Source organism: Brachyhypopomus gauderio, chromosome 9, assembly GCF_052324685.1.
Source record: "Brachyhypopomus gauderio isolate BG-103 chromosome 9, BGAUD_0.2, whole genome shotgun sequence".
Lineage (NCBI taxonomy): Eukaryota > Metazoa > Chordata > Actinopteri > Gymnotiformes > Hypopomidae > Brachyhypopomus > Brachyhypopomus gauderio.
In genome coordinates, this window is record NC_135219.1 from 12,181,486 (window position 1) to 12,201,157 (window position 19,672).

The following is a 19,672-nucleotide window of genomic DNA, read 5'->3' on the forward strand; positions in this document are numbered from 1 at the left end:
TCTGTTTTTTTGCATGCCTGAAATACAAATGACCTCATTTAAAACTCAGATCCTCCGTTGGTAATCCCGCGCGCATACGCACGCGCCCAGATGGTGCGTCTCAACCTTCCAAACGCGCACCCGCTCCGAGTTTAAAGCCAGCCGGGCGCGCGACAAACGGCCCGACCAACCGTCACCTTCGCCGAGGCTGCGGACGCCTCGACCGTAGCGCCGCCGCCTCAGCGCCGCCCAGTTTCACCTCACCGCTCAAGCCCACTGAAAACAAGTTTGAAGACACTTTTGTGGAGCATAGTTGTTTTTTTTTGAGGCGGTTATTAAAACTTCAAGAGCTCCGAGAGGTCAGTTCGCTTCTGTTGTTTAAAGTGTGTCTTCAGACAGCTGTACAGTGATGGGGTCGTATGCCTGGCTAGCTAACTGCTAGCTGGTCGAGCTAGCGAGGCACTCCGTGAGGTAATTTAAATCCTGCCGTCGGGAGTGACTACGAGATTATCGTGCACCGTGTGCCGGCGTGTTTGGTTTATCGAGCGAAATCGTTACAGATAACGTACGCAATTCTGTTAGCGTGCTTTGTGGTCCCTCCATTTACGTGTTTATAAGGTGTGCTGTGTTATTAGCCAGCTAGCTAACTGAATAAGTACACTCTACAGTTGCCGTAGTTAGCCTGCAGGATTAATTTAATCGTGTATTATCCCGCTGAGTAGGTGGTTATGGTTGTGTGCCGCTGTGCCAGTATTACATGCAGTAGGTGGCCGGTACGTGGTGTCGGTTGCAGGGCTAACTGGGCTCACTCTGCCGTACTTGTTAGTATTCCTCCCCAGGTTCGGGGTGTGAACGTCGGGGTTCCCTCACCACAGCAGTTTAAACGGATAACGTTAGCTCATGTTGGCTAGCTATCGTGAAATGAAATGGCAAGATACAACTCCAACAATCTCTGTTGGCTTTAAATGATGGGAGAGTCTTCTTCCCCCCTAGCTGTTGTGTTTAGTGCAGGGTTTGTGTTCAGCGGTTTAACGTTGATTGCGTTTAAACTTATCTCAACCATCACCCCGTTTAAATTGGTGTTAAGGGAAATAGTTGAACCGGCTGAGTGATGACGACTGACTATACAAGCAGAGTTGTTCGTTTCAAAATAATCGCTAAATTTAGATAACGACGTTTTAACAAGGGTGGTGATCATTGTGCATGAAACGAGAGGCCGATCACGCCCTCCGAGATGGATCAGCCCAGCTCAAGAGTCACGGAGCAGTCCAGTGATGCATTTTTAATGACACGAGTCGGCTCACGTCGCTGTGCCCTGCTAAGGCCGGCGTCAATGTGTTTAAACGGAAACTGCTGGTAGCTATTTAGTATAAAAACTAAACAGCAGATCAGTCCCAATGACCGACAGGCCCCAGAATGCATCGGAACCTTTCTACTGATGTCTAGTTGAGCACATCTTATCCGCTATGATCCATTATTTACCCCTTGATCAGTATTTATTGATCATTCGTGCAATACAAAACAAAGCTAGCCACAAGTACAAAAGTATAAATGGTAGCTGACAATCGAGTTATAGAGATCTTCATGCTATTGTAACTGGTTTTGCTCCAACTATGCAAGCACACACTCTGTGTTAACATTTGCGTTGCTGCGGAAGTGCCTGACTAAGTCTGGGAAGATAAAAAGTGTCGTTTTTTTTATCAGTGTCTGACAGGACGAAGTTTGGTGTTGGCCACATGTGATCCCTTGAATTGTGACCTAACGGTCATATGTTCAGATCCATAGCCGAGCTACCATGAGTTCATACAAATCTGAGTCACACTCACTCTAGATGTTGCTTTTGTGAAGCTAAACCAATAACAGTGACAAAAATGCATTCTGAAGAACAGTTGGTGCTTTTAAACCAACTTTGGTTAAATGAAACTTGTGTTTGTGTATATTACAGGTCTGTCCAGATCAAACTGCAGAGTAGAAACTACGCAAACCAATGTCTATGGTGCTCAGCTATGATTTAGTTTGGGCAGGAGGGCGATCGGGGTGGATGGAATTATGTTCTAAAGGAAAAGCAAGAGTCCAACTGGAACAAACCCAAGCGTGTTATACCATATGAAGACTTGATTTAAAGAGCTCATGCTTATCATGTTTATTATTCTCTGTCCAACAGTCCAATCTGTAATGCACTGTTTATATGAAGCTATATTAACAAGGATTAATCAAGAAGTGGAGGCTGTCTAGAGATCCAGAACTCAGCTTTTCTTCTGTGATTTATGTAAGCACACCCTTTATTTGATTAAAAAAAAGAAAAATCCACGACATCACTCCAACACAGTTCTATCAGTAATGTTTCTTCTGTTTTTATTGCTATAATCATGTTTGTAAACAAACAGGTTGGTTGAGATATGGGATTACTTTTATCTCAAAAATCCTAACGGTGCCTTTATGTCTGCTCATTCCTGGAATAAGGCTGCACCTTGAACCGTTTATTGAAGTGTGACTTCCTCTCTGGATGGCACTATACTGCTACATGAAGCTCCTGTTCTCATAGTGCTGACCAGCCCTGCTCAGACACGCACTGTAGTGATTCAAGGAACGTCCCCTGATATCAACACGTCCTGGGGAGTGGCCTTTTCTGTAAGCATTGTGATAAATAACCTTAAATCTCAAAAATCCGCACACAGTACACTGTAACTATGCATGTTAATCTACTGTACTGTTTCTGTCAAATACTAATAATCCAGTAGTTATAATCAGATCAGGATGAATATGGAATTGGAAAGAAATATTATGTAGATGTAATCTGTAATTTTAAAGTTTTCTACAGCTTTGATTAGTATAGCAACCCTATGGAAAGCTCATGAGTGTATTGGGTTGGGGACTTGGGGTACAGAAGTTTTGGACCTTTTCGTGCTCTGCTGGTGAAATGTGATTATTCACAGATTGCATCTGTGTGAAACAGTACTCTTGTACTCCTGCAGAACCTCCCTTTGTGTGTGCTTCAGATTCGTGCAGCAAGCTCTGGTTTGTCTCCCTGCTCAAATGACAAGGGACTTTCTGAAACATAAGATGTGTAAGCAGCACAGTCAGTTCACCCAAAAGCCGTTTGTCTGGACATATGCTGGCGCACGCTGAGCCGTGTTTTGAAATTGTCTTTTGCATTCTTAAATTCTGTGCGTGTGTGTGCCCAAGGGTGTGTGCACATGTAGGCTCGCAGGTGTGTGCACTTGTTGGTGTGTGGGTGTGTGTTGTGTGATGAGCTGTTCATTTTTGGGCCATTGAGACATTGTTTTCCAGGATGTTTTCAGCTAAAATATTCTGTCCAGACAGCCCCTTACAAGAACGTACAAAACCCAGTTCAGTCCATAGATGAGCCACTGTTCTATCGCGGCCTGTTCTGCATTGTTCCATGTAATTCAATAACCTTTTGTAAAGGGTTTTATAGGCTTAGCAATTCATATATTTACATGCCAAACACCTTATAAACTTGAATCTCGTCTTAACAGGCTAATTTGCATATATGCTTATGGTACCCTTGGTCTAAATCACTGGGATGATTGCAGTGCTTTAATATAACTGAACTTTGTATCATTGTTTGTAGGCCTAACTCGACCAGTTTTGTACAAACTCTCACTTAGATCAGCTGGGTTGTTCTAAACAGTGCAGAAGACCAGTGGTTGCTGAAGGCTCGTGTCACATTCAATGTAATCTGGCTAAGTTTTGCTCTGTTGTGTTAAGGCATCCTGCAAGCTTTCTGAATCCAGCATATATTAGATTTTTATTTTGTATTTGTATGTAACACAATTTGTTTTACAATCTCCAGTATTCAGTGGCAGCGTTTAATAAAGATGCAATTCATGCTGTACAAATCCAATGGGAGATGTGCAGTCTGTTTGTGCTCTATCTGGGGGAGTCGTTTTCTCCTGCAACCACTTCTGCACACACCAAACATTAGTGACATCAGGAGAGTGGCAGTGCCCCATGGCTGGCTTGTGGGAGTCACCCCTCATATGTATGATGCTCTGTCTTTCTTGCTGAAAATGTGTACAGTATTTCAAATTTACCATAAAAACAAACAGTAAAAAATGTACAATGTGAGCTAAAGCGTTTATATTGTTTTTCTGGGCCTGATGGCAGGTTGACGTGGAGAGTAAGGGAGGCGGCCAAGGTCTCTCTCCCGCGGCTCTGGTCTCTCGCGGCCCCTAGCTGCTGTTCCCGTGTCTCTCCTCTTCCACAAGCAGGCCATGGTCCTTCCACTCTGCACAAATAGTATTTAGCATTCCTGAAACGATCAGTTTTAGTCACCAACACTGCTTTCTGTCTTCAGCCATGGACAGAATTAACTTTTCTTTGCACACTATGCTACTGTTTAATTTGCAGTGCTTACCCCTATAAAAGCTGGCTTTGGTCTCACACATATTATTAAATAATCCTGATTAGGTGTCTTTACAACAATGTTCATAATAAGATCATAGCTTTTGACAGATAAACTAAAAAATGCACCTATATCTTATGGAGGGACAATGCTCTAATGTACTGATAGGAAAATTGACTTTATGAACAAAGATGAATTAGTCTAGAATCATGCACAATAGAAACAGATGCATGCAAGAAATCATTTGGCACATTTGTATCTTTAAAAGAAAAGTTTCATTGTCGCGTGTAATTGTTTGGCAGCGCCCTGCACTGATGTCTGTCAGGACTGCCACAGCTGACGTGCCACGCCTGCTCTTACTGACGGGCAAGCTCTCGCCTCCCCATTTAGCCAGACAGCCTGCGAGGTCCAGCCGGCACCAACCACTCCCCATGCGGGGAGGGGGTGTGCAGGGACACGAGCGTGACCCGGCTCTCCTGGAAGTGTGAACAAAGCGGCACACGTGGGCCATACCACAGCGTGAACACCCCCGGGATGGGATTTTAAGTGAGCAATATTGGGATTGTTCCCCTGGGATTCCTTGGCTGTGACGTGTTGTCCACAGGATCATTTGAATCAGTATTCACTTATAGAGCGGGAGTCCTGTATTTGTAGGCTTAATTTGGGCTTTTGGCTGCATGACATTTCCAAATGAGTAGCCTTGTCTTACCCAGTGGTTTGATGGTTATGCCAGTGAGTGGTAAATGGCCACCGGTCATCACATGTGCTCAAAATAAATACCTCACTTCCTCAATGCTGGTAAGAAGTCCTATGCTGTTATGAGGCAGACGTAAACCCTAATTATGACATAATGGATGGACATACTGATTACACCCATGGGATGGTTGGATGGTAATGTTAACAGCACATCATGGTTTAAACGTTCCGTTGGGACGTCTCTTACATCCAAGAGCACTGACGCCACCCGTTATTCCATGTGTAGGTTAATTTGTGCTTCAGATGTGGTGTGTGAGAAGGGCTTTCCCCTAGAACTTGGTGTGCGTGTTTCTGCTGTGAGAGCCTGTCTGCTGAAGGACATACTTGCATATAGAGAGTCTTCCCATAGAGCCCAGGCGTGGAAGGCAGCGTGGCCGGGCTAGCTGTAGTCCCGCACGAGAGGGGAACCGGCAGGACACGAGCGGTAAAGCAGAAGAGAAGTGACGGCTGCACGCTGTCTGGTACAGACCAGCGCCGTCTTTCACAGGCTCGTTGCCATGGCACCAAACAGCCTTGGGCTAAGACCCCCGGTTGTAGCTGGAGAGCGTGAGGGGAGGATGGGGTCTCGCGTGGCTACAGGTGCACTGTGAGTGCAGCTGTCCTGCAGGACGCTTCCTGAGGGGGCTGCATACGTCACGGGAGCTCCGGCCTTTCTGCTTTAGCTGTTTTGAAATGTGTTTTGGGAGGAAGTCGTGTTTCTGTTTTTGCACAGCCCAAGTTACAGCTGAGAATTAGAGAACATGCTGTTTCCTCTCTCTATACACATTTGCATGGACACACACACACACATACACAGCTGCTTGTGGGTGGGTGTGTTTTTTGGCTCATACTTCTGAAGACTGGTGGTTGCCTGAACAGCACAGGTTGCACTCTCCATCGTGATCTCTCTCTCTCTCTCTCTCTTTCTCTCTCTCTTTCTCTCTCTCTCTCTCTCTCTCTCTCTCTCCCCCCACACCCATGGTTCGGTGATGTTCATTGGCTGGATGTGAGAGAATGCGTGGTTTTGCCTCAAATCCAAGCACTTAGCAGTATCACAGTGGTGCAGTACCAGTGTGATGGATTATGTGACCCAGCATCTATCTTTGGGCATGCAGGAGCTTCTCTTACTGCTCAGCTATCGAACGTTGTTTAATGAAATGCTCAGGAAGAACAATTCTACTCAGGGCAAATTCAGGATAAGACATTTAATCACTATTTAATGCCCTTTCAATGCCTGAAATCGAGGGAATTGACAGTCCTACTCATGATGCAGATGTCAAAACACTAGAGCGTTCATACGCAGGCCTGCTATGTTGCCATGTGTCCTCTTGTTGTAATCAGTCTAGCCTGTGTGATGTGCTCCAAAATGCACTGAATGTTTTCAGAGGTACAGAAGAGCTTGTTCAAGTAGACTGTCAGCTCTACCGTTTTCACAAAGGTTCTGTATCTGTTTGTATTGTTTGCCTCACTCAAAGTGAGAACCTCTCCAGATATATTTCTCAATCTGCGAGAGCTGATTTCAGGTTGGAATTCTCCCTGGTTTACATTGAGCATGATCACTACCCTCCAGTGGGCTGAGCTGAATCACAAACGGTTCTCTTATTCTCTGAGGTTCTTGGAGAAGAGACAGCTCCAGTTTGTGGTGCATTCTGAGGCTCTGGTTACTTTGTACGGCTCTGCTGGACGGTAGTGGGACAGCTTCAGGATCTGACCAGCATAGTTCAGACAGGCACAGCTACCTACCATTACCTACCAGAGCTATGTAATGGAATGTCTACATTTGTGCAGGAAGGTAGTCCAACCCTTCTCCCTCTGCCCGTGTCCCTGGCCTACTGCACGTCTGCTGTTAGCCTGTGGGTAAGTCACACCACTCCACTCTGACCTGCTCCTCTCTGCTGCACTAGGCCATATGGGGAGGATGACCTTGGGCTGTCCTTGGCCTGTCCTGTCTCCCTTCTTTCCTCCATCTTTTTTCCTCTTGCCCTCCATCCGTGTTTTACTCTCCCTTGTTGTTTTACCCTCTCTCCATCCCTGTCTTGCTCTCCTCACCTGTCTTACTCTGTCCCTCCCTGTCTTGCCCTCCTTCTGTCTTACTTCTGTGCTTCCTCTTCTACATTTACATTTTTGGTGTTTACCAGATGCTTATTCAAGCAATTTACAAAAGTGCTTTGTCATCTACCGTACACCCTCCATGACTGCCACATCACACCCATTCACGCAGCCACTTTCACATTTATCCTCCAATCTGTTCACCCATGTGTGTTGTGTACTCCCCTGCATTAAACGCCCTGTTGTTAAGTGTATGAGTGTGTGAGCTGATGGGAACGCAAGATTGAGTTATATTTGACACTGTATTGAAATGTTCACATTTGGACCACAGGGGTGCAGTTTATTGTCCCACACCTCTTCAGTTCTTCTTTCTGGATGAACACATTAGCACTCCTGTTTGTAAGCTAATACACCCTCACTATAGCCCTATAAAGCACAGAGAGGTTGAGCTGGATTAGTCACAGGCCATACACACACCCCAAAACCCCAACTCTGTACCCCCACTCATGTCCTTTATGTAAAACTGTAGATCTTTGTGAGGTTTCAGTGGATCACTGTTACACACACACTCACATGCGTGTATACACACACACACACACACACACACACACACACACAGTTGTCTAATTTGAGCAGTGAACAAGTCCCATGGGAAACGCTGTATTTAGGGAGAAGAATTAATCTGACGTTTTCCCCTCCATGGTCCTCTTCTGCTAAAAACCTGTTCACCTCCCTCTATCTTGCTCTGATAAGATCTGTGTGCGTGTGTGAGTGAGCACGCACTGAGGTCTCTCGGGTGTTTTATGAGGAATCTCTCAGCGCTCCATGCTTACAGACGTACAGGCAGCTCCGGTTAAGTGCTGTTCTGACACTTCTGTCCCAGACTCCTTCTTGCCTTTCACCAGACCCCGTCTCACAGAGTGCATGTTCCTCCTCTGTGTCAGTCTGAGACTCATTAAAGCACGCCGTTCCTTGTGCTGCCGCATGGCTGCGCCCTCTCTGGATCTTTTGGGCAGATGGGCTGTCGTGTGGTTTTAAAAGCCTGTTGGAAATGGCACTGTAAATCTGCACTGCTATTGGTCAGCCTGGAAGGGAATTTCTGGAGGGGGGGGGGGGGGGTGTCACAGGTGGTTAGCCATATTGGTCCTGCCTGTTGGAGCCCCTCAGACACCAGTAGAGAGCAGAGAACAGCAGGTCTGTGAGCCCACTGATTCTAGGATTACACTAGTGGGTCTAGTGAGTCAGGTAACCAAACAAAATATGAAAAACACTTCCATCTAAAAACAAGTCTAATCGTATATACCTGTAGTTATAAGCTTCTTGACTGTCACAGACTTCAGGTGCTTCTGGAAGGGTCTAATGAGAGCTGCTCCTTCTCTCTCCCATTTCCATTGTCCCTCTCAGGCAGACACATTCAGGGTGTGGCCCACGGGGGCCCATGTCCTCTTGTCTGCACATGTCAGTCTGTGCCTGGGGCACACATGCATACACATGCACACAACCGCCAGCAGGCACACTCGCGCGCACACACGCACACTCGCATGCACACACCCTCTCATCAGGCGCGTGCACACACATGCATACACGCAATAACAATGCCACAGGTTCTGGCTGTAAAAGCTGTAGAGGTCTGTGTGGTGGATTGACCCTATATAATAAGTAACAACCTTCCTCCTCTCTGCACTGGGGACAGATTCGAGAAGCGTCTGGCTTTGCCTTTTGTGCTGGTCAGGGGCAGATGTCAGGCCAGCCATGGAGACCAGCAGGCCGACAGAGCAGTGTCCTGTCTATTTTTAGGGGCCCGAGATGAATGTTTAGAGGCTACAGAGCATCCTGCCTGAGCTTGTCACGGACCACGGAGAAAGAGCGCCTTTATTTGTTCTGCTTTTGTTCATTTAGGCTTGCATTGAGATGCGTGTGTATGTGTGCGCGTGTGTTAGGGTTGTGGTGGACCGTTGGTAAATCCTCCATTGGAATGTACCTGGTTGGTGTATTGTTAATTGGTCACAAGACTACAGCCAGTCAGGAAATTCATACTAGAAACACTGATCGAAAATCTCAGCAGTTTCAAATTCATCCTTATGTGGGATACAGCTGAATGAAGGTTGCCCAGGGTGTAAACTGAAATGCTTACCTAACAAAAATACAGGATTGTCTAGTACAGTTTTAGGTAGGTTAATCACTGTGGTACATTTTATGATATCCTGCATCATCTAATATTGCAATGACAATTAACACATGATCTATTTTCCAACCTTGGTGTCTGGCAGTGCTGTAGTTTTGGGGTGTGGAGGCCTGTGAGGGTTCCGTCTGGGAGGGAGGGAGGGGTCATGGGGTTAGTGAAGTGATGCAGCTGTTTGTTCAAGCACAGCTGTTGCTCCTCCCCACACACACACACACACACACACAGACACACAGGCACAAACAGTACTCTCTTAATGGAACATTGTTCTGATACCGTCAGAATAAAATATTAGAGTAGGGAGACACAGAGGTTGGTAACAGTTGCTGTTGCAGAGAACAGTCTTAAACTGTAGCCTGTGTAAACCCTCATGAGGAAACATAGTGTGTTTACAGGGTGCTTTTATACTTCCCTTTCTTGGTCCAGGGAACTCTTGGTCTTTTGAGATTTGCTTTGGCCTTCTGATACACACATGCACGCATGCACCCCTCACACACAGATTGCCCTCATGACCCCTGAGAGAACAAACAGAACTACGTCCTTCACTGGCGAGAAACGCTTTTGGGATCTTTGGAGTCTTAAAGGGACTGAATGCCTTGATCTGTTGATTGAGCACAGCTGATGCCTGAATTTTACCAGCTTACACCTTCAAGGCTTGAGAGTCATTGTGGTCTTCATTGTTGCTAATGCTGTCTTGCCCTTTCTGACTCATAATGACTGCCAGACCTCACTGACTACACTCTCACTGTCCTTTTGTGTCCTAGCAATATGCTTCTTTCCAGATGACTCTTTAAGTAACACATGGTTCTTGCCCTTGGCTTTGCTGTCCTGTCACCACACGCAGTGGTAACCCAGCTCTGCCCCCTGCTGGTGACACTGCATCTTCCTTCCTTCCTTTCTCTCATGACTTTTCTTTGTCCATTCAATTCTGTCGCCACATCCAGTCTAGCCTTTAACTGAATTAAATTGCTTTTGACTCCACAGTTTTATTAGAGTGATGAATTGCTCTACTATATTAGCTATTAATTTAGCTCTTTGTTTTTGCGGGCTTAATTCGGCCTAGTTAAGACCTGATGAGGTGCTGGTACTGATGAAATTGGGCCTTATAGGTATCTAGGTGGGTGCGGGTGTGTGTGTGTCAGCCTCACCTCCTTACACGTGTGCGGCCTCGTGGAGCCCTCGGTGGTTATGTGGGGGTGTGTGGTTCCCACTCCCTGCTCACCTCCTCACACGTGTGCGGCCTCGTGGAGCCCTCGGTGGTTATGTGGGGGTGTGTGGTTCCCACTCCCTGCTCACCTCCTCACACGTGTGCGGCCTCGTGGAGCCCTCGGTGGTTATGTGGGGGTGTGTGGTTCCCACTCCCTGCTCACCTCCTCACACGTGTGCGGCCTCGTGGAGCCCTCGGTGGTTATGTGGGGGTGTGTGGTTCCCACTCCCTGCTCACCTCCTCACACGTGTGGGCTTTTTTGGCACCTGGTGCTGGCCATGGATATAAATGGGCATTTTCTCATGCTGTGGACCACTTAGCACAGTGAGGAACTACCTCTCACTGTCACACACTCATGTTCTCTCTCTCTCTCTCTCTCTCTCTCTCTCTCTCTCTCTCTCTCTCTCTCTCTCACACAAACATATACGCACATTCATATATACAAAGAGGCCTGTGGGAGGCAGCTGGGGAGTTTGTTTATGTTGTAGAGGGAGAATAGAGGAGGAAGACCTTGCAGGGGTGCAGGAAGACAAACACTGCAGGTCTCCAAGCAGCCGTCATCCCATATCCAGGGTTGCACACACTGGACTCCAGTTGGGCAACACTGGGAGGAGAGGCTACCTCGTACTCACTGAACCAGTGCGATGGAATTCTGCTCTGCTCTCCTCGTTGCGTGTCCCACACTCCCACACACCTCCGCTGCTCTGATAAGGGCGCGTCAGTTCTCTGGAGACCTCGCGGTCGTGGCCGACGGCGCTGGAGTCGGCCGGGCTACGCGTTCCGCTCCAGGAGCTGTGAAGTGGCTGAAAGGCAGAGACTTTGGCATGGGTTATCCTGTGGAAGATTGTGATATCGGCCGTGCAGGGAAACCTTTGATCCGCTGGGATGAGATAATCCAGGCTGACTTGGGTTAGGAGGGCGCTTGTTTGTACCGTCTTCAACATCCCCAGCCTGACCCTGAACCCTGTGGGGACAACGGATGTTCTCATTCAATGGCTCCTTCCCTCTCCTCCTCCTCCTCTTTCTCTCTGTCGCACGTGCACACACATGCACGCATTTCCTCTACAAAGAAAGCAGAGATGAAAAGCCTAATGTGCAGGAACTTGTACGTGGAACAGGCTTGACAATCTTTAAGTAAAACAAAAGATCAGGGAGGCGAGATGTTTCCTGGTGCTTGTGATGGTCTGCAGGACGACTGCAGCAGCTCTGTGAGATCAGAATAAAGGAGTGTGACTCATCAAAGATCCAAATCCCATCACACTCCCTGTACGACGGCGCTGTGTTCAAAACATACTCGCTTTGGTTGGCATGTTGGGATTTCTGTAGAAGGTTTTGTATGGGGACTTCTCCAGATGCTTCCAGATATTCTTGCGCTCTCTCATTAATGTATAACAGTTGAATTTTCTTTGTGCCACTGTTCTGGAAATACAGGCTGTGTATAGTGAGAGAAACTACTGTAACTACTGAAACCGGCTCACTGGGAGTATCCCAGTAATGAAGGCAAGGTAAGACTTAACTGGGTCAACTGAACACTGTCGATCTAGGCTGGTTTCAGGACTTGAAACCTGCTCCTGGATGACATCACACACCTGGTCTGCTGTCGGAGTTCCCATCAGTCTGAGGTGTGGGCAGCTGTTGGGCAGCATCTGACCTCTTCTTCCTGCCTACTGCCTCCCTGCTAGCGCCCTCTTCGGGTGACGCAGCATCCTGGCATCAGCCTTCATTTTCACAGGGTTATACACTCCCACCCAGGGTACTTGTATGCTGACTGACTCAGAATCAGTATGTGGAGGACCTGGTGCCCTTCAGCGGGGATACTGCTGCCTCCCCGTCTGACCACAGGACATCAGCAGCACAGCCAGCTGCGCTGTTTTCTGTTCTGCTGGCTGGCATGGAGCAGGTAATTAATGCCTGGAAGTTGATGCATCCTCGTTAAACTTAACGAGGCGTGCCGCCTTGCTTGCTGAAGTTCCCGTCACTAAAGAGATAATTGTGTGGTAATGGCAACCTCCTCATTTAAATAATGGGTAAAGTGCGTCCCTGGGTGGTTGTCGCTAAGGACCGGTTGCCATTACATTCAGTCAGTAAAACGTACAGCGCATGTAGTGTATGTAGTACCACGCGGTTGTATATACTCCATATCTGCCTTTCTTGATTTAAAATGAGGTGTTTGCCTTTCCTGTGTACACACCATCCTTATAAAAGCAGTGTCTTGCTCCGCCACTGGAGGACCTCACCACCACACAGCACACTGCTTATTCCACCTGCCGTCCCTCAACTAGTTCCCACCGAAGCCTGTAATGGAGGCAGGGGGCGCTACTTGGCAGCACTTTACGGTCCGCTGTTGTTCCTGGTTTGGTTCTGGCATGGTTCTGGGCTGGTCCATTGCCAATTAAACAAACCCAATGTGACATTACATTACACCAGTAGAATCCTGTGTCTAATAAATCAATCACAGAGCTATTTGTAGGATCAGTAATCTGTTATACAGCAGGCTTGGGTCTGCCAGTGGTGAAAGTGTAACTTTTATTTTCTTGGTTTAAGACTTTCTGCTTATGTTTGCATGCTAGTAAAAATGATTTATGTGCAGAATGTGCAGGCGTCTCTAGATCCTGGTATGGGCAGTTGTTGCTTGTAGGTTGGGATTATTTCCATGTCCCTGTTTATTTAAGGGGTAATACATTCACAACATGTCCTCATAAACAGAGAACCCATCAATGCCATGTGATGTCTGACGTGCACAGGTGCTGAACACAGTGTCTGAGGCCTTGTTTTGGCTCAAGGAAAGGACACGGTGATGTGGTGACATACTGCAAGTACTGCTGCTTCATAACTTCTCTCAGATTTCCCTGCAGAGCAATCTGCTTAACAGCTCTCTCTCTCTCTCTCTCTCTCTCTCTCTCTCTCTCTCTCTCTCTCTCTCTCTCTCTCTCTCTCTCTCTCTCTCTCTCTCTCTCTCTCTCTCTCTCTCTCTCTCTCTCTCTCTCTCTCTCTCTCTCTCTCTCTCTGACATAGACAGACACACACACAAGCAGGAAAAGATAAGGATCTTGCCTGTTTCTTGCAGAGCCACGATGAGTGTGTCATACTGCCACACGTGCCTGTGTGACCACAGCGATGGTCAATATTGCTTCATTATTATTCATTATCATTCTTCCAATTGATGCCAGCCAACTGCTGCAGCTCAAGCCCGCCTGGAGCTGAGGTTGCCTCGTTTGTAAGAATCCCCCTTCCTTTTCTGCAACTTTGTGTGAGTGCAATGCCTGAGAGGCATAAGCAGGGTACAACTCCTCCTGCACCACAACACCCCCTGATCCATCCATAGGATGTTTTTTATACACAGCTGATCCTGCAGTGGAATGTCCCAGTGAACAGCCATAGCACGTAGTGGGTAGTCTGAGAGGTCTGGTACAGTCAGCAGAGGGAAGTTCCATGTGACCTAGGAGTGATAAGGAAGGGGTTAAAGGTGGGCACAGAAGAGCAGGCTGACACGGCGTACACACACACACACACACGGCAGAATACTAACCAGCAGCAGTCACCCCCTCTCCACTTCTCTCTTGCTTTTGTCTCCTTCAGTCTGTGAGTGTCTTTTTCGTCTCTCGATCTTCCTCCCCATCTTTCCTCATACGTTGTTTACTCTCTGACAAGTGAATTGTCATGCAAAACATGCTTTGATATTGTGGCACCAAATCTGGTACCGCACGGCTTCTCCGTTGAGCCTCGGTCTCCTAGCGACTGATGCGGCAGCAAAGCAGAATATGAAGTGGGATATTGGAACTGCGTGGACCGAGTCTGAACCAGACGTTCATGGTCAGGTGCAGACGTCTGGCCCCAGGGGCGCTCGTGAGCACGCTGTGTAGCGGCCTGTATGATCACGGCCATGATGCACGTACGCTCTGTTCATGTGTACTTGTGTGCTCTGGACGTGACACACATGCCTTTGGTGTGTATCACATACTAGTTCTCACGCGCCCTCTTAGTCCATCATCACATCACACACTCCGTTTGTCAAATTCCACTGTTTTTAATCAGCACTTTGGCAGAGCTGGGTGCTCTGACCTTGGCTTTTTATAGTCTCTCTCTCTCTGCCTCTCTCTCTCTCTCTGCCTCTCTCTGCCTCTTCTCTTTCCCGCTCTTGCTCTCTTTCTGTCTGTCGTCCCCCCCCGTCTATCTCTGCTCTCTCTCATACTCACTCACTCACCTCCTGTCTTGTTCAGGATGATAATTAGAGTGCTGTCTGGCAGGATGGTCATTTCTCACCTACTCCTGTCTCGCTCTGCCATACACACACACACACACACACACACATACACACACACTCACTCTGGCATCGTTGCCTTCCCGCTGCCATCTCTGGGACTGGGTATGAATGCTGGAGCTGGTGGGAGGATAAAGGGAGAAAGGGGCATGCACAGATGTGTGTGTGTGTGTGTGTGTGTGTGTGTGTGTGTGTGTGTATATCCTGCACTGTAGCAACGTGCCTTGTCTCCTCTACTTCCTCTGCTGTTTCCATATTTTGTGTGCTTACTTTTATTCTGCACATGCTGACAGTTAATAATTTCATTTCATCAGCCAGGCAAGAACACACACCCCCATAAATATTCATGCACACACACACACACACCCCCCAACATCCTGTTCTGCATTCTTCGCTGTGTCTTGTGTGAAAGCAGTCAGCTCACAGGAATGTTTCAGGCTCTGATCATGGTCTCATCAGTTTGAGCTCCAGTGCAGCAGGTCTGTCTCCCCCTGCCCCCCGATGTTGTCTCCCCCTCCCATCCCCACCGCATCCTGAAATCTTCTTACACACACACACACACACACTGCCATGTTACAAGGCGTTTGCCTGGAATCATATGAATCTGTGAGTCTTATTTGGCATGAGAGCAGGTCCAGTGTCTCTGCTCCTCCTGGCATGAACCAGCTCTAACATGATTCTCACTAACGAGTTTCTCGAGGGTTTCCACTGCCGCTTCATCTTCCAGAAGAATGCTGGGAGACTCTTCAGCTCTGACAGTTCTCTCTCTCTCTCTCTCTCTCTCTCTCTCTCACACACACACACAGGCTAATGTACTAGGGGATGATTTATTCTCATGGACAGATGCATGCTGTGTTACTTAAAACTGGTTGATTAGAGCAGCAATACACACACACTTGATATGCTTATTAACATAACTCTAATAAGAGAGACAAAGATATGCTGAGTGAGCATAGTACTCTAGTTTGTTGTTGTTTGTGTTGAATAATACAGGTTCGTCTCCACGCTGCTTTTGAACTGATTTAGATTCCCTCAAAACCAGTGGCACACTAACCAATTCCCTTTTATTTATTTGCTGTGTTTCATAAAAGGCTCTTCAGTCGGTGGCCAACTCCTGACTCTGAGCGTCTCTCATTGACCTTAATTATGTGAGAGGCCTGTGGGTTTGTGTGTTTCCATAATATCTGGTTTTCTGCTTGGCTGAATGAAAATGTTCTTTTCCTGACCAGTGAAGCATTGAGATTCTAGATGTTTACCTAGGTTCTTCTAGATTGATATGTTTCTTTTGCTCATTTAACTTCAAACTGATTATGAACAGGTTGAGGCAGGCGGGGTCGGCTCTGTATGCCAGGGTTAAGCGCTGCCCCTGCCGTGTGTGTGTGTGTGTGTGTGTGTGTGTGTGTGTGTGTGTGTGTGTGTGTGTGTGTGTGTGTGTGTGTGTGTGTGTGTGTGTGTGTGTGTGTGTGTGTGTGTGTGTGAGATTGGTGTCTGTTTTTGTCTGTGTACAGGATGACAAAAGAGGATTTTGAAGTGAACAAGGACAACAAAAGATGTTGTGTCATGGCATTAGAGCTAAAGGTTACTGCATTTCCTCTGGCAAAATGCATCATATCCCAACTTGGCCTTGGAGACCTGAGATGGGTTGAGGTGTGACTCACCGCCTTTCTGCAGGCATGGTGCACACGTCCAGGTCCACCACTGCATCCTACCTGCACCAGAGACTCTGGGAGTCACAGCTGCTGACAGCACCCTTGTAGAACATCACGTTTCAGGGATCAATTATTTACAAAGCAGTAACTAAGTTTCCCCTGACTGCCATGGATATCACTGTGGCATGGATGGAATTGAAATTGCCCCCCCTTCCTAATTCATGCAGGCTTTGTGCCAGACCAAGATAAGGGACATTCAAAATATAGTCAAATCAAATCAAATATATTTGTATAGCGCTTTTCACAACACATGTTGTCACAAAGCGCTTTACAGGATTTACAAGGTTAACAATACTATGGGTCCAAATCCCTAATGAGCAAGCCAAAGGCGACAAGTGGCAAGGAAAAACTCCCTAGATGGTGGGGAATAGGAAGAAACCTTGGGAGGACCAAGACTCAAAAGGGAACCCATCCTCCATTGGGCGGCCCGTTAACACACAAATTACTCAAAAAGAAATTATACAGACGAATACACAAGTCACAAACAAATCACACAATCAGGCTAAGTATAAGGTAACTAGAATGAAAGTTCTGGGTGTTGATATTGTCAATGTAAATGTCTTCTGATGAACGCCAGGTTTTCATAGTGAAGACATATATAGACTTCCCACTCCCTGAGAAGTGCTGAGAAACTTTTTTCTATATTACGGTTTCTCATCATGCATGTCCCTCAAGGCTAATTCATCAGGCTCTGTGTGTCTGTGATGCTCAGGGAAATGAAAGATGGAGGATTGAGTCTTGACATTTCAGACCCGTCTATGCTACAGTAGCAGGGAGCAGATCTCCTGCAGCCGTAGTCAGATGCCAGTGTTCAGTAGTGGGTCAGCCCATACATGTAATAAAACAGGAAGTGTAGCAGTGGAACACCAGATCACAGTGGACCACAAAGCCACAGAGTGGGTGCATAGATGTGTGTGCAGGCAGAAGCAAAGGGCAGGGAGGGCAGATGTCCATTGTGCGTGCAGGCAGGGAGGGCGGGTGGCTGTGTGCCAGCTGCCCAAATAGAGGACTGCTGTCTGCCTGCTGTCACTCAGGCATTCCTCACTCACACGGTCATCGCTGGCCTGTTTGGACATTCCTATCTGCTTGAGTCATTTACCTGGGTCGCCCATATAATTCAAAGCACTTCTCGTGAGCAGAATTGCCAATTTGTCAGTAAAACTCTACAGCTCCCAGGGTTCTGGATTCTTGGGGAATCCCAGACCTGACCCGTGTGCCGGCCCCGGGCCCCTCACATCCCTGTTGGGCTGGGGCAGAGTGCCGACCATGCTCCTGTGCAGAGAGTAGATGTTAGCGACGTCCAGACAGGCTGAGCAGAGGAGACTTGCCACGCTGGCTGGCATGCAGGGGTCCAGCCCCACACCTCGCTGTGCTGGCGGAATGAGTGGCCGAGTCCCGAGTGCTCCAATCTCTCTAGGCCTTGTTCGCCATTGCTTGGGTGTGGTAGTGTGCTCAGCTGTGTAAAACTGGCCTGTCACACTTTTTTTATTTATTTTCCCCCTACATTTTTGACCTTGTGAAGCAGCACTGGGTTTTGTAAGACACACTTCGACGTCAGGTGCCCTGAGTGTTTAGTTCCTGGCTTGATGTGCTATAGCTGATTCAGTCTTTCTCGGCGCTTGAGTGTCTGGATGCTGGAGTAAGCTCTCCACGATAAGAAGCCGCATGCTCAAGGTGTGTGATTGGAATTCTTTTAAAATAGAATTAAGAGTGTAATGAAGTTAGTTGAGTCCCTGCTGAATATTTGACACTGTAGCTCTCGTTGTTCTTGCTCTTCTGACACATCTGTCATGTTGAACTCAGTTAGGTGTAGATCGTCACCTGGGTGCTAAAACGCAGACTTTAACACTTCACTTATTCTCTGCTTCCGTGTTCTTATCCTGGCGAATGCTGACGACTGCAGCCATGCAGACCTGCCTGAATTCCCTGCTTGTCAAATCAATATTTCTGAGAGAGAGAGAGAGAGAGAGAGAGAGAGAGAGAACCTTGCAGAGCATTTATAGATCAGCGCATTTGTCTGGGGTGGAGTGGTGCAAACGTGCACCCCAGAAGCCGAAAGTGTGCTTCATGGGTATGGCTGCTGTCTGAGAGATGGCACTCTGCCCTCTTGATGGTAGATGATGCACAGTCATCTCTTTGCACATTACTGTCAGCTGGCAGCCTTTTCTGAGAGTTGCTCTACTCATTCATTTGGGGGTTAAACATTGCCTTCTGTCCCATCCCCTACCCTGTAGCTGTTCTGTTTTCCTGCAGGACCGCTCACAGGTTCTGGCCAGTTAGTGAGTTTGTGTCTGCTGCCATGTGGTTAGCTGCTAACCCTGCCTGCTCTGTAAAGTTCTTTCTCTTTGATGAACTATTGTGAACTCCCCTCTAATGAATCTGACCAACACCCACCAACATGCACTCTGCCCGCATCGGGCTCATCTGAAGTCACTGCACCACCTAGTGGTGATGGCAACACATTACTATTACTTACAGCTGCTGTAAATGGTTGATGATCAAAAGCATCTAAAGCAACAAATGTGGAGCCTGTGGTATTCTGACCGCATCACAGGAGTAATTATCTTGAACTATGAGTTCTGAATGATCTTGAACTGACTAGATAGATTTTAGGGATATTATTGCTATAACAAAATTCTGAAATAAGCATGGGTTCTGGAGGTGTCTGTGTGTTATAAGCTGGTATTTTTCTTTCTCTCAGGTTATCTGAGGATCTAGTGTGGACACCTTTCCATATCTGGAGGATCCAGACTGGGCATTTGTGTCCATCCTGACCACCAGTGACGTGAACAAATCATCTGCAGAAATGCTTATCTGACACTGACTAGGTAAGGAGAGTTTGTGGGGTTTGTGTATGTAGCTTAAGATTACAACCTGCTGGGAGAGCTTTAATGATGTACACACTGTCCTCACCACACTCTCACCCGTGTGTGTGTGCGAAGAGTGCCATACAGGCAGACTCCAGCAGATGATGACGATGATGAGGAAGCTACTCTGCTAGTACTAGATGGTTTGGGAATGATGGATCTTCCTAATGGCCAACCCAGTGTCTCCGCTCTAACTGCTACTGTATCAGAGGTCAGGCTGCCTGCTTGGACACTCCCATTAATTCTAGAAGGAAGTGTTTTTTATTTTTTGCATGAACTGATTACTTGAAACTGAACTTATTACTTGAACATAT

At 47.2% G+C, this 19,672-nt stretch overlaps 1 protein-coding gene and 1 long non-coding RNA gene across 11 annotated transcripts in view; one reads left to right on the forward strand and one right to left on the reverse strand.

Moving 5' to 3' along the window:
- ralgps2 (Ral GEF with PH domain and SH3 binding motif 2) overlaps positions 1–19,672 on the forward strand; it is a 63,369-nt gene that overhangs the window by 114 nt on the left and 43,583 nt on the right. The window contains exons 1-5 of one of the 9 annotated variants that reach the window (XM_077017201.1): positions 29–450; positions 2,144–2,248; positions 2,443–2,610; positions 19,193–19,319; positions 19,434–19,569. In XM_077017201.1, coding sequence (XP_076873316.1) covers positions 19,510–19,569 — 60 coding nt within the window. In that variant the 5' untranslated portion in view covers positions 29–450; positions 2,144–2,248; positions 2,443–2,610; positions 19,193–19,319; positions 19,434–19,509. Of the gene's footprint in view, positions 1–27; positions 451–2,143; positions 2,249–2,442; positions 2,611–6,871; positions 6,941–19,192; positions 19,320–19,433; positions 19,570–19,672 lie in introns of those variants that run through there. The other 8 variants (XM_077017200.1, XM_077017205.1, XM_077017203.1 and 5 more) reach the window with 8 other exon arrangements.
- LOC143523069 (uncharacterized) lies at positions 4,080–14,394 on the reverse strand. 2 transcript variants are annotated; one of them, XR_013133208.1, is made up of 4 exons: positions 14,051–14,394; positions 13,576–13,960; positions 9,388–11,485; positions 4,080–4,231 (listed from the first exon to the last, which is right to left on the reverse strand). It is a non-coding gene; the product is annotated as an uncharacterized LOC143523069 (long non-coding RNA). The 2 variants fall into 2 exon arrangements; XR_013133209.1 differs by having other exon boundaries at positions 8,436–11,485.